This window comes from Lactuca sativa, chromosome 8, assembly GCF_002870075.4.
Source record: "Lactuca sativa cultivar Salinas chromosome 8, Lsat_Salinas_v11, whole genome shotgun sequence".
NCBI classification, from domain to species: domain Eukaryota; kingdom Viridiplantae; phylum Streptophyta; class Magnoliopsida; order Asterales; family Asteraceae; genus Lactuca; species Lactuca sativa.
The window spans coordinates 167575509-167589470 of record NC_056630.2 but is presented as its reverse complement, the minus strand read 5'-3'; the positions used below and the strand labels follow the sequence as shown (position 1 = coordinate 167589470).

At 40.5% G+C, this 13962-nt stretch overlaps 1 protein-coding gene across 1 annotated transcript; it reads right to left on the bottom strand.

The window, feature by feature from the left end:
• Positions 1–525: 525 nt before the first annotated feature.
• Positions 526–3143, bottom strand: LOC111917571 (patellin-6). The gene is made up of 4 exons (XM_023913237.3): positions 2162–3143; positions 1939–2063; positions 1650–1791; positions 526–894 (listed from the first exon to the last, which is right to left on the bottom strand). Exons 1-4 carry the CDS (start codon positions 2858–2860, stop codon positions 637–639), a joined length of 1224 nt encoding a protein of 407 aa, XP_023769005.1. The 5' UTR covers positions 2861–3143; the 3' UTR covers positions 526–636.
• Between the last annotated feature and the right edge of the window lie 10819 nt (positions 3144–13962).

Genomic DNA, 13962 nt, shown 5'->3' with positions numbered 1-13962 from the left:
AAATTAAGTCCTATAAAAATATTAAGTCCTATGCAGCTGCCCCCTCAACTCCCACGGTGATATTTGTAGAATATTGATGCTTTTATTCGTACATTGTTACACATAGATATATAGCATATGAAATTTCATTTGAAAAAGAGAGTACTAAAATGAATAAAAGTTTTATATTTCTAAATATTTTTAAACTGAATAAATATTTATAAATAAGAAACATAAGATCTAAAATTACGAAAATTTTTCATTATATAAATAAAAAAATCTAAAATAACGAAAGTTTTAAAGTCAACATAATATAATAAAATATCAAGGAGAGAAAGAACTACATTACCAATTGAACTTCATTGTAAATAAAGCCTTATTGTTAACTACATAAATGTGACCAAATATACTATTACAAACATTTAACTTTGATATTTTTCAGTCTAGTTCAATTTTATATAAACTTAACATTATAGTCTATTTTTCTTTTAGTAAATTTCATATATCTAAAATATCAAAAACAAATCTCATAACCAACAAAACACATTTCACACAAACACACCTATACACTTCATTTAACAAACATTAGTTCATCAACATTCCCAATTAACATACAAAAAAACCACAAAAAAAAACCCTAAACATAAACCAACAAACTCATACAACAGATTTTTGAACAAGATAACGATAGGCGGCCACTTTCCTTTTCGAAGAAGCCGTGTTATTGATTGACAAAATTAATTTCCCGGCTTCTTTTGCAGTAAAAGAGTTGTGCACTGCTTTATCTGTCACTGTCATCTTTCTAGTTTTCTCCACTGCGATCGTGTAGCTTCCAACATCATTCGGGACAAACTCCGCACTGTATTCCAAATCCCAACCTCCAACCACCAAATCCCAAGCTATGCTTGCACCACCCTAGTAAAAAAAATTACAAAATCGGTCAATTTTTGTATAAAGTACAACTTTCATTGCACAAAACGATAATAAAGAAACCTTAAGGGGGGAAAGTGAAAATTTCACTTATGCAATTGACAAATCACATGCAAGCATCAACACTTGTCGTCGTCGGTTGAAAACAACATTAATTAATCCGTGTTTAAACCAATAAAAAAGAAAAATAAGGGCGGGAAATGTAACTTTCACAAGTATTAAATAGCAACATGTGCATCAAGACTTGTACCTAGGGAAACGATTGTAATTACCTTTTTTTTTAACTAAAACATTATACTCCTTCCGTCCCAAAATTATTGTCCACATACAAAAAACATACAGATTAAGAAAATCAATCATTAGTTTTGTTTTTTTGAGTAAAATGACCTTCTTGTCCCTTTTTCTAGAAACAATAGGAAATATGTATTTGTAATTATTGATGTTTAATTTATTAAATGTTATTGTCCACATACAAAAAACATACAGATTAATAAAATCAATCATTAGTTTTGTTTTTTTGAGTAAAATGACCTTCTTGTCCCTTTTTCTAGAAACAATAGGAAATATGTATTTGTAATTATTGATGTTTAATTTATTAAATGTTAGGGATAATATGGTAAAAATGTATATCTACTTTTGGTAGTAAATAAGGTGGACAAGGGAGTATTAGATTTTTCAAAAATAGAAATATGAGAAACCAATGAAAGTACATTATGAGATAGTGGGAGAATGTAAATTACCTCAATGCCCTCAATCTGAATATTGACTCTTTCACCACCTTTGACTGTGAACTCGGAAGCTGGTTTGACAGGGCCACTCGTCAACTCACCGGGTCGACTCAGTCCACCGTATTGCACTGGTATATCTTCAGGCCTTATGTACCTTAACTCCACACAACAAAGTACAAATTTTAATAAGTAATGTACAAACGGGTTGAGTTCATAAACTAGTCTAGTTACTGAACCCGGGTACAAATAAGAAAAGCATAATGTACAAGTGTTTAATGCATGGTAAAGAAGGAATACAAACTTGTAAAGTGTTTCTGCAACATTTCCTTCTTTCGAGATGACAAATTTACTCCTTGTCCTTTGAGTCAAGAATGGACTGAAAATTGAGTATAACATGCTGAAGTACCATGGAACATTGATGAATATCTGCATAAAATAACCAAAATCATGTTAAAATTCGAATTATAAACATAGGGGATGGGTGGGTAGGTGGGGTGGGGTAGGGTAGGGTGGGGAGGGGGTACCTTACAAGCAACCATTTCTGGGTAATTATCTTGGAAGAGAGAGAGGATGTGATTTGAAGCAACACGAAGCTCTCTTTTGGGCATATCTTTAAGATCGGTGACTTGAATGATTGAATTAACACCTCCAGGCTTGAATTGAAGCATCTTGATTCCCCTTTCAAGAACTTGAACTCTCCATCGAAGAAACTTCTGTAATTTTTCGTCGTCTCCGAAGATTTTGTCGTACATTTCATGGTTTTTGAAGATGCCATAAGCGTTGTAGCACACGGGGTGGCCTTCTCTGTCGAATCCGTTCATGTAAGCGACGACGCCTTCGAGTTCTTTAAACCCTAAATCTTCATCAACAATGAAGTCGGTTCCGAAGTCTTTTCGCCATGAAAGACACTTGAGGAGCATGTTGAACGTCTCTTGGACCTTGAATTCTCTTGCCCTGAGGAATTTCAACAGTATGACGTCGGACTTTTCTGATTCCGATGTCATGGTGAGAGGGATTCCCCACATGGATTCTTGGAAATTGGAGGTGGAATGGAGCATGTCTTTGAGGTCTGCGAGTGCTTTCTTTTCTGAGGGTTTGAGATTCTGGTGGTGGTAGGTGTCTTCCTTGAACGGCGGAGGGCGGAGGGGGGAGGCGCCGGACTCCATTAGCGATGCAATTAAGCTTTTCTTCATCTTCTTTTCAGATTTAGTTTCTTGCTCCATTGAAGAGAAACCCAGATCGGAGGATATGACAATGTGGTAAACCCTAGAGATGAAATTTTGTTGGAACTTGGGAGATTTGAGAAAGAACCAAATGAAAACAGACAAAATTGTGGGGTTCTTGAGAGATACCCAGATGAAAGGAATCGAAAGAATCAAAGTATCTGAAGATTATGGGGATTTGCGATTGAAAAAGAAAATTCAAATGTTGGAGATTCCCAGACGATGGAAAGGGAAAGGAGTTTGTGAATGTGTCTGTGGGGGCGTGACTGTGAAGGGAAAATGAGAGGAGAGCGAAAAGAGAAACACCAAACAAGAACAGCAGTGGTGGGTCTCTTGTTATGATTGATTGTGACCAATGTATTCAATAAAAGAAAGAGTACGTTTGTTTTTCTTTTTTAAAAAACTAAAATAATTTTATCTAATAAAATTCAAGAGAATATGTAAATAAAATTCAAAAATTTATTTACAATCGATCAAATAACATTTTGTTGTTGGAAAGATACGTAGAAAATTGAAAATAAATAAATAAATATCATGTTTATTTTTTTCAAAAGATTTTTAAAATAAAAAATAAGAAAAATTGAAAAAATATTGGGATAATATTTCTGAATAAAAATACTACAAAATGTGCACTAAAGCGAGAGGGTATGGTGTTTAGCTCGGTAGCTCCATTTTAACCAAACAATTCTTATGACTTATGCTCCATATAAAAACCCGACATGCCGTGCATCGGGGACAATGTTCTCTTCAACGGTTTTTGAGACGAGTTTAATTGGTAATTTATTTTAAAAGTGAAAATTCTCTTTGTAATTTTTGGGATATTATAAGTTGTTATCGGAGCCTTGGTTTGAGGGATTTAGGTGCGCCTTACGGTGTGTCTAAACTCAAAATGAGAACTAAGAGATTTTCTAAACAATTTTTTGAAAGAGAATGCTTCTATTCAAGCAAACGATCTTCTAAAAATGTATAACATCCCGATGTCAAGTAATTTCAATATCGATCCAATGTTTGAATAATGTTATGTTTTAGCCCTTGGAATTGGAAAAGATTGCATGGATGGTCCTTAGTGGCATTATAGTAATTTGGGCCTTAGGTTAGTACGTTGGGCATACGAAACGTATGCTGAGCGTACCAGGGTGGACCCTAGTACGTTGGGAGTACACCTCGTACGCACAAGATGTCTAAACCCTAATTTTTAGGTTTTTGGCCCTATATAAATGTTATTATAACATCATGTCCCCTTCCTTCTTCAACCTCCCTCTATGCGATCGACCCCAAGCAAACCCTAAGTGAAAGAGTGCCTTTTTGAATCCCATTTGAGTGTCTATAAGTGATCTTGAAGGAGAAGAGTGTGGTATGAAGAGCTTGGAATTGGGAAGCACATTGGATCTGTGATTTCTTCCTTGATAGCAACCTCCAGAAGGTAAAAAGTTAGCATCTTGATCACTCCATCTTGTAGATCTAGACTTTTTCTCTTTTAAGACACTTTTTGGTCCCAAAGTGGTGATTCTTGAGCATGACATGTTCTTGACCCAATAAGTCGTTCTTTGAGACCTTAAGAAGGGTCTTGAGTCATAAAAATGGGGTCCTAATGGTTGGTTTTGCTGTCTTAATGTATTAAGATGTTGAGTTAAACACTCAATGGACATGCAAACTCATAAAGTTGGAAACTTTATGACTTGTGAGGATGATTTAGCCTTGGATCTGAAAGTTGGACGTAAGAGCTTAAGGTATTAAGCTCTTAATGAAGTTTTGGGGAGTTTGGGTGTACACCTTACATAACTTGAGTATGTAGTGCATACGAGGTCAACTCTCCCGTCTGCGGTTAAGGTTTGGGTACGCCCCGCATACGCGTTCTGTGTCGACTCGGCTGAGTTGACTTGGTTGTGTTGACGAAGTTGACTTATTGACTTTAACCTAGTTTGACCAAGGGGTATTTTGGGTATTTTGAATGGTTTTTTAGAATTGGTCATTTGGATGAATAGGTGTCGGTTAGAGCTGAGATTTGGAGTCGGGACCTCATCAGCTTTTGTTCAGACTGTGAGATGAGTTCTCCTTACTGTACTTACAGGTCAAAGGCACCAAGGCCGACCCTTTGGATTGATATCCTGGTTTACCGTATGTTGCTATGTTGTAGTGATCTATTAGATTTGTATCCTGGTATATAAGATGTTGTTATGTTGTAGTGATCTGTTAAATATGTATCCTGGTATATAGGATGTTGTTATGCTATATTGATATGTTAGATATGTATCCTGGTATATAGGATGTTGTTATGTTGTAGTGATCTGTTAGATCGGTATCCTGGTATATAGGATATTAGCATGTGGTAATGATTTGTTAGATAGGTATCCAGGTATATATGATGTTAGCATGTGGTAGTGATCTGTAGATTTGCATGTTTGTATGTTGACTGGTTATATGTTTATATGTTATGTATATGTCGACATGTTATGTATGGTAGGGTTGAGGCGGTCCTGTTTTGTGCTGAAGGCCAAGATACCCAGGGCGGTCCGAATAGACTGTAGGCCCATGAGGCAGTCCAGTCAGGCAAAAGGCCCGACGGGTAGTCTGGATAGGTTGTAGGTCCTGTGAGGCGGTCCAGTCATGTCGAAGGCTTGGGAGCGGTCTAGATAGGTTGTAGGCCCTGTGAGGCGGTCTAGTCAGGCTGGAGGCTCGGTTATGCATGTTGTTGTTTGATATACTATATGTGGTGGTACTTAGGGGAACTCACTAAGCTTTGGTTACAGTTTAGTTTATTGTTTCGAGTACTTCCGATGATCACCAGAAGGCAAAGGCGTGATCGTACACATCCTGGATTTTTAAGTTGTTGATCTAGGGAGTCTCTGATTTTAAATAATATTTTTGGAAACAATGGTTTTGTAAACACTTTATTAGTAAAGGGGTCGTTTTAAAAGTTTAAATTTGTTGTGATTTTTGGGATGTTACAAAATGTCTTATAATGATTCGAGGATGCATTCGTACAGTCAGCCTAAGTGTAACATCCATAAATTTTTACGCCAAATTAAAAAATTTTCAATCATAAATAAAATCCAATGGTATTGTTTACAGAAAATGTTTTAAAATCATTATTCAATCAGAGTGTCCCAAAAGCCAAATCATAAGGATGAGGAGCGGTATGGTCACGCCTTCGCCTTGCCATGATCTCCTGAAGTACCTGAAACAATAATTGAAAACTGTAAGCCCTAGGGCTTAGTGAGCTACCCCCAAAAACCAATACCACACTGATAATGCCCTATCAACAATAATCAATCAATCAACATGCATACTGGGCCATCGGCCTGACAGCCGCCCTACAGGGCCTACAGTCTAACTGAATCTATACCAAGCCTTCGGCATGATTGGACTGCCACGTGGGCCTACCGTCTCCCCGGACCGCTCATAGGGTATGCTGGCCTTCAACACAAAGCATGACCGCCTCAACCCAACCAACAAGCAAATAATCATGTGTGCATAACTAACATATATTGGCATACGCAGATATCAAATATATCTACCTTACGGATCATCAATCATAGCAAGCTCTCATAACTAAAGCACAGGCCCAACAGGCCACTAACATACCAATCCCTAAGGATCATAAAACATAACATACTGTTTATCCTGATTCCGATCTATCAGATCATAATCGTATATATCATATCATAACCATAACAACTAAAGGGCCGACCTTGGTGCCTTAGACCCTTTTGATACAGTGAGGATAACTCACCTTGCAGATGTCGACTTGGAAGATAAACTCCAATTCTCAGATCACTTGCCAAAGACTCCACCACCTATTACCATAACACAAATATACCGATAATTCCTCAACCTTACAAAGTACTCCATAAACCAACTAGTCAACCCTTGGTCAAAGTCAAGGTCCTCAGTCTAGGTCAACAGTCCATGTTGACCCTTACTCGCCGAGTACCCTTGGCTATTCGCCAAGTTCCTTGAAGTACTTGTCCACTAGCTGAGTCACCAGAGTGACTCATCGAGTTCCTTTGGTTTACGATCGAACTCTAAGGCCACTCGTCGAGTTTCCTTCTTGCAACTCGAGGGTTACACACACATATATAAATTAGGGAAACTTCAACCGACTCGCCGAGTTGTTCTTCCAACTCGTTGAGTTCATTCCTATCTTCATATGACTCGCCGAGTCGACCATGCGACTCACCGAGTCCCTTCAGTCCTTTTTGCCATACAGACTCATTTGAGCCATGCAGCAGATCCAAACTATAGATCCAAGCTTCTAAGGCATGCTTTTCACGTGAAGTTGCAAACTTTACGTGCATGCATAGCTACAAAGGCTCTTAATGTCAAATCCAAGCTCACAATGGGGTTTCATACTCAAGGAAAGCTTCATACATGGCCAAACTCGGAGCTTTATGACTTTAGTGTTGGGTTAATGTCTAAGTCCATAACTATAATTGGTAAGACTTGACCCGACCAGGCATGGTCCATTTGGGTTACATGGCATCATGCATTTAGATAGACTAAAATAAGAGAAACAACACTTAAGGTTTATTAATATATTATAAGTTATAATATATTTATAAGATTATTTAATTAGTATTGATCAAGAATTAATCTAGAATTAATTAAGTTATCAAAAAAAGACTAATTAAATATATGGGTTGATTGTGTAAATCATCCATACTTGTATAGTGGGCTAATGCTCCATGGATTATTAAGTTGGGCCAAAACCCATAGGATGCTCCATGGATGCTCCATGGTGTCTTTGAACCCATGGATCCAAGGAAATGGAAAGCCATGACAATTAGGGTTTACCCTAATTGTGACTAACTATATAATGATCCTATGATTGAAGAAATCGGCACTAGAGAAACATGTAGAGGGCAAGCCGATTTTGAAGTGTTCTATTTTCTCTCTAAGTTATTCCAAATGCACTTGATGTTGTGTGAACCATTTGAGGTGTCACATTTGGGGCACTAGGCTCTCAAGCTACATGGAATCAAGCACTAACAAAGAGGTATGTAATTCTACTAGATTTTATATTACTTGTACTTCATAATATGCTAGTTAGGAGAAATACCTTGGAAATTGATATTTGCATGTATAATAGAGAAAACATAGATCCAAGGTATTTAGGGTTACATGTACACCATAGGAGTGTTAGAATGCTCAAAACCCAACATTTAGGACCCAAGAAGGGTTGAGATCTGAAGTTACAACTTCAAATCTAGCTCATTTTCCTTCTAGACCTCATTTGGTTGAGATCTAGGGTTTTTATGGTTTGATTGTGATGATATTGTGAGTGGTTGCATAACAAATACTTTGCCATTTTGCCCATCATATATTGGTTGTGATTGAGGAATAACATAATTATGGAGCGGGTTAGTCAACATTTAAACAAGTTATATGTGTGTGTGTGTGGGGGGGGGGATTCTTGCTTTCTTGTAACAGGTGGAGGAACTTATTTTCTATTGAAGAACCTGTTTATTGGGAAACATCTATGGAGTTCTTTTCCACCATCAACTTTAAAGAAAACACAGGAAACACGCACTACAAATGAGTGCTTACTTTTTTCCTAGGGGGAAATATCGGGAGTGGGGAATTGCATAATTTGCATGGAGGTTGGGGTTGTATGAAAGAAATGAAGCAATGGATCTTCACTTTTCCATGTTTTTACAGGAAGCATTATGGGATTTTTCGGAAGGGTTTCGTGAGTATGAGTTTTGACAGTCGATCGCTAATAAGATGTATGATTCGGGAAGCTCACAAGATAGTCAAATTTGGTCCCCGATCCATTGTTTGATCCACCGCATCATTACTTGTAGCATAAACCATAAGAGGCATGAAGATAAGATCTGATGAGATTTAAAACACAATAGCTTTTAATCTATAAAGATCGATTAGATCTTGAACAAGTGTGTGAATGTGAAACTGCAAGAACACAATATAAATAACAAGGAAGAACGCAATATTAAGAACAAACAGCTTGAATCAAACGTGTCGAATGATTAAATAAAATCCTTAGAAGAGCTCGATTAAGAACATCAACTGTAAAGGATTAGAAGATTACAAGAGAGCAAATACGTAAACTCTGGAGCGCTAAAACAGAAATCTTGAATCTTAACCTAATATGCATGAAAGCGATAACTTATATACTATACATAAAAGGCTCTCGGTTGGACAGGCCCAAACCGGAGAATACTAGGCTAATCTACGAGCCCAAAAGACGCAATACAAAACATAACTTCAGCCCAACAATCTCCCCCTTTGCGTCAATTTGGAGCGAGACCATCACTTCGTACTTGGGCCGGCGGCTGAAGCTGGTACCTTCTTCTTCACGGTACTAAACAGACACTTGGTTATTGAAAGGATGGTCTGTCTAAACCGGATGTACCAATTGATCATGTCTTCAAAATATTTGATGTCATCGGCCGAATTGTCCTTACACCGCTTGATGATAGATAGGACGTGTTCCAAGCAGGTAGTGGTGTAGAGGTGCTTGTCAGCTAATGCGAACAGACATTTCTGTCCTTCGGCTCTGGTGAACATCACAGAGTTTCGCCTTGAATCTATCTTGCCCATTTTCATCGCGTTTAGATCACTGGCCGATCCCACAGGCTTGACTTTCGGTTTCTTCTTAAACACTGTGGCAACCTCCTGATCCATTAGGGCCACCTCCATGATATAGCATGCCAGCATCCTTTTGACATGGTCTAAGATGGGACCATATTCTGCTTCGTTTGTCAGCAAGATGTTGTACAATACTATCCAATCATGAGGGTTCAAATTGGGCAGATCCGCCAGAGAGATCATGTGAGCAGTTCTTGCAGATCCTCGGATAAGCTTGAACTTGACGTTTGTGAATCTCCCCACGGCGAATGGCTTCATCACCCGAACATTGACAATCTTCTGGGCGCTCCATGTAAGGAATTGAGGGCGAGTAGCCTCCAGATAAAAGTCAATGAGCTCCCTGTCAAGCTCATCGTTCGGATGCGGAACTTCGTAAATGTTGGAGAAGGCGTGAAAGATGAACGCCTTTCGAGTCAGCGGCATATCAAATTGCGAGTCGACCGAGTTGTTGCAGTCGAACGATATCACCGGCTCGAGCCATAGTATGCTTGGAGTCTCTATGGCCTCCTTTATCAGACGATCCCTGGTCCAGGCAGGGAAGAGCAGCTTTCGGCTCTCAAGGAGATCGTTGGCTTCTTTCTGTTTACGTTCGGCTTCTTCAGCTTCACGTGCCACACGACTGACATCGTCATCAGTATTGCGACTGTTCTTTCTCTTCAACATGTCCGCAATAGTCTCCTTGTCTTCATCTTCATCTTCATCTCCTCCCTCTGCAATGTTTTTCCCTTTGTCCTTCACACCCGAACCCGAGGCATGACCAGTTGGGGGTGGTTCGGTCGTGTGAGTTGCTTTTGAGGAAGGAGGTGGTTTCGATCCTTTCTTCTCATCTCCCCCTTGTTTCGGAATGGACACGAAACTGGGTAGGCCTTCAATTTTATTCAAGAGAGCCATGGCCGGAGAGAGTTTCTTAGCGAGGGTACGCCTCACCGAGTAATTGAGGATGGGATCGTGTGCTTCCAAGATGTTGGATAGAACGGCGTGGACATCCGAAACACACGTCTTGATTATTTCCCTTTCGGATCGAAGAGCCTCCAATTGTTGTTCGGAGTTGGAGAGTTGGGTGCTCTTGACCTTGAGGGCAGTAGTCTTACTCGCCAGGACGTCCATCAATTTATTTTCAGCCGCAAGATCCTCTTGTAGCTTTGCCAAGCGGGCTTCAATGGAGGCACGGAGTGCCGAGTTGTCGTCGCTAAGGTTTTGTCTGAGGGTAGCGAACGAGGATAACTCCGTCTTCACAAACTGGGTCAATTGATTAACAATTGGTTCCAGTGTTGTTTTGTTGGCTTCGGCGCTTTCCTGCATAGACTGCAGCAGGATTGTAGCGTCATGGAATAGTTTATCGACTTTTTCGGTCGCTGCCTCACAAGCTCGGGTGGAGGCGTCTATAGCAGCAGTAGCAGAGGCCACTGAGTCATGTTGAGCCTGAGAGAAGGCATCAACTATCCTCTGAATGGCAGCTTCAGATAAGGATGACTGCTGATTGGAAGAGGAGGCAAGAAGTTGATCAACCTTCTCGTTTAGCTCGCGGAGATGCTTCTTAGTAACAGGAGCATCATCCTCCTCATCGCTTTGAACTTGAAACGGACTATAGTAGACCGAATCAAAGTTCAGATGGTCACCACCGAGGTATTGATCATCGCCATCGGAGGCGTCTTCAGGAGAGGGTGGTGGTGGTGAAGCTGGGGTTGTTATAGGTTTGGTGGGTTCAGGTTGAGTAGGTGGGGGGTGAGTTTCGGGTGGTGGTTGTGTATGGGTTTCGGTTTGTGGAGGTTCGGTTACGGGTGGTGTTTCGGTTGAGGTGGTGAATATGGGTGGAGGTATAGGGAATGAGGTTGGTGGAATAGTAGGGGTTATGGTGGGAATGGAAATAGGGATTGTGGGTGGAGGTGAAGGAACTGGGGTTTGGTGAAGTTCCATGTCCGGGGTTGGGAACCGAGGAGGTGTGTTGCCTCTTTGTGGAGATTCGTCTCCTTGTGACTCCTCAGAGCCCGAACTTTCAACTTCGGATTCACTTGATGAAGAGGAAAGGATTAGCTTTCGCTTTTGTTGGGTCTTCCTCTTTTTCGGTTTTGGTGACGAGGCAGCCTTCGGTTGTTTGCGCTTCTTTGGAGTAGGTTTTGGGGCTTTGGATGGTTTCTTCCCCTTGTCGGCCTTCTTACCCCTTGCCACCGGTTTGTCGGCATCATGGATCGATCTCAACATTTCTGGTGTCAGTTCCCTCGGACCAGATGGCCCTAACTCCCTGATCGCCTTGATGAAGCTGCTTTCAGATGGCACACTGCCATACATCGACTCCGGAATAGAGCCAATGAAGGAGAATTTCGATGCAGCTGATACGATGATCTTCGTGGTGTGGAACGTACCAACCGAAGACATCGGTGCACCGTCAGCAGTTTGGACATCGAACTTGTCCATAGCCCACCTTGTGATCAAGATCCAGAACCGGGCTAGTGACACCTCGGAGTGTCGGGAAGTGGAAGAGAGGCTCTGAATCAGTTGTTGCCAAAGAACAAATCCGTAGTCCAGATTGATTCCGTTGTACACCGCATACATAATCGACAGAAAAAGACGACTGGCCCCGTCCGATCCTGAACTTCGTTCTGACAGTCCCTTGAAGAGAACTGTAAATAACCCATTCCATTGGGGCGGTAGGCATGACTTCTTGAATCTGGCGACGGAGGTGAGAACTTCCGTGTAGCCCATGTTGTAGAACATGCTGTAGAGCATACCAACTGGAATTGTCTCTGGGTGAACACGGGATGGGTCAGCAGCAAACCCAAGCATAGAGCAAAAGCGGGGACGAGAGATCGACGTCTTGTGATCCGCCACTTCAAAGAAAACTCTGTCAACGGCCTTGTCGTAATAAGCCGTTGCGTAGACCTGAGATAGGGCGACCATTAGCACCGTTTCAATCCGTGACAGTGCCGGAGCAAGCTGGGAGTATTTGAGACACTCGATGATCGGCGACATGTAGGGATCATAGGCCAGTGGGTTCAGATCAATCACGAGGCATTGCTGAGGACGGATTGGAAGAATCTGAGAAGTAGCATGGACGGAAGAGGATTCAGCCATTGTTGCAGGTTGGAGAAGAAGATAACCGGGAGAGAGTTTGGAAGTATTTTTGCTTTGGAAATTATGGGGGCAGTAAAGAGGTAAAAGGTGGTCTGGCTGGGGTTTTATAGTAGGTGATAGGAGAGAGAAAGATCGATTCAAATCTCTTATGGAAATATGGAAGGGTTTTTGAGAGACTGATTGGTGACAGTTGGGACGTGCGATGATCACGTAGGAGAGAGAGTGTCAGATTCCTAGGATCACGCCGCCCAATAAGCGCCGGTTCAGAGAGAGGAACCGTTTCTATTTCCACACGCGCCATTAATGCCTGATGGATGACGCTTCAATACTTGCACACGCGTCCAATAGTGTCAGAAAAAGCGCGACCTCTTCAAATTCACGCGCCCGCCTTTTTACCGTCGTTTGAATTTCGATCCTTTGAACTTCCGCCGCGTCAGCATCTTTTGTCTTTTCCCCTTTTAAACGCCTGTTTGGAATTAATAATCCACGTGGCTAATTTTTGACCACAACTTCATTTGTAACCATTCAGTAAATATCCAGCCTGTAAAATAATTAGTAACGGAGTTTTTGAAAATTTTGGATTTTCGTGCAAAGAGTGTAAAAGAAAAAGAAATAAAGCAACTCTTTTTAGGATAATCTGTGATGTCCATAAGGACACGAAACTGATGATCCCGGGCACGAATCTCTTCCTTCAAGGTCAAGAGAGACCCCAAAGTGTTAGTGTGGAATCCCGTTGAATTACGATCAATCATTCATTAATAAATGTTGAAAGGTTTCTTTTAATAAGGCCAATTAAGGGTGGTTTCGCTTTGATTCATCAATTCAATTCTTGATATAAGAACGAATGTGAACAAAGTACTTGTGAGACCAGTGTAGTCTGTTGAACAAGTAGGTTTGGAGTTGATTTTTAAGTGACTTGGATAAAGATGAAATCTCAGATAAAAATTTAAAATTGGATCCCTTGGGAAGAAATGTTATGGTGTGTAACAATTTCATTGGAACCACGCAAAGAGAAAAGAAATTGAGATTTCATGAAGGTACATTCGTCAATTCATTGGTGAAAGCTTGATCAAGTTGATTGGTCACCGTCAATTCTTTGGTGTTGAATGTTGGGTTTCACTTAGTTCGTAGTGGCACGAAACTAAGATCATAAACACAGAAGTTGTGTAACCATAAACCTCAGTGGTAGTTTCTGAGAGTCTCAAGGGTTACAGTGATGAAACGAATGTTATGGAGAATTTGTAATGGAGATGGTGAAAGAAGACATAGTACCTCTGCTGCGAATAGAAGGACCAAGCAGGAGACTCTTATCTCGTGTGAGAATAGAGTGAGGTAGCTCACGATTAGAATAAATAAGTTAGCCTTATTGGGAAGACAAGGTTTGTGTATACCAAGTCGTGAAGGCTATTATTCAAAATCTT

Bases quoted from the DNA above. Each gene is read 5' to 3' on its own strand.
- LOC111917571 (XM_023913237.3), bottom strand. From the start codon at position 2,860: ATGGAGCAAGAAACTAAATCTGAAAAGAAGATGAAGAAAAGCTTAATT. The intron at 2,064-2,161 runs GTACCCCCTCCC...TATTTTATGCAG, and splicing joins CAGAAATGGTTGCTTGTAAG to ATATTCATCAATGTTCCATG. The intron at 1,792-1,938 runs GTTTGTATTCCT...TGTGGAGTTAAG, and splicing joins GTTGCAGAAACACTTTACAA to GTACATAAGGCCTGAAGATA.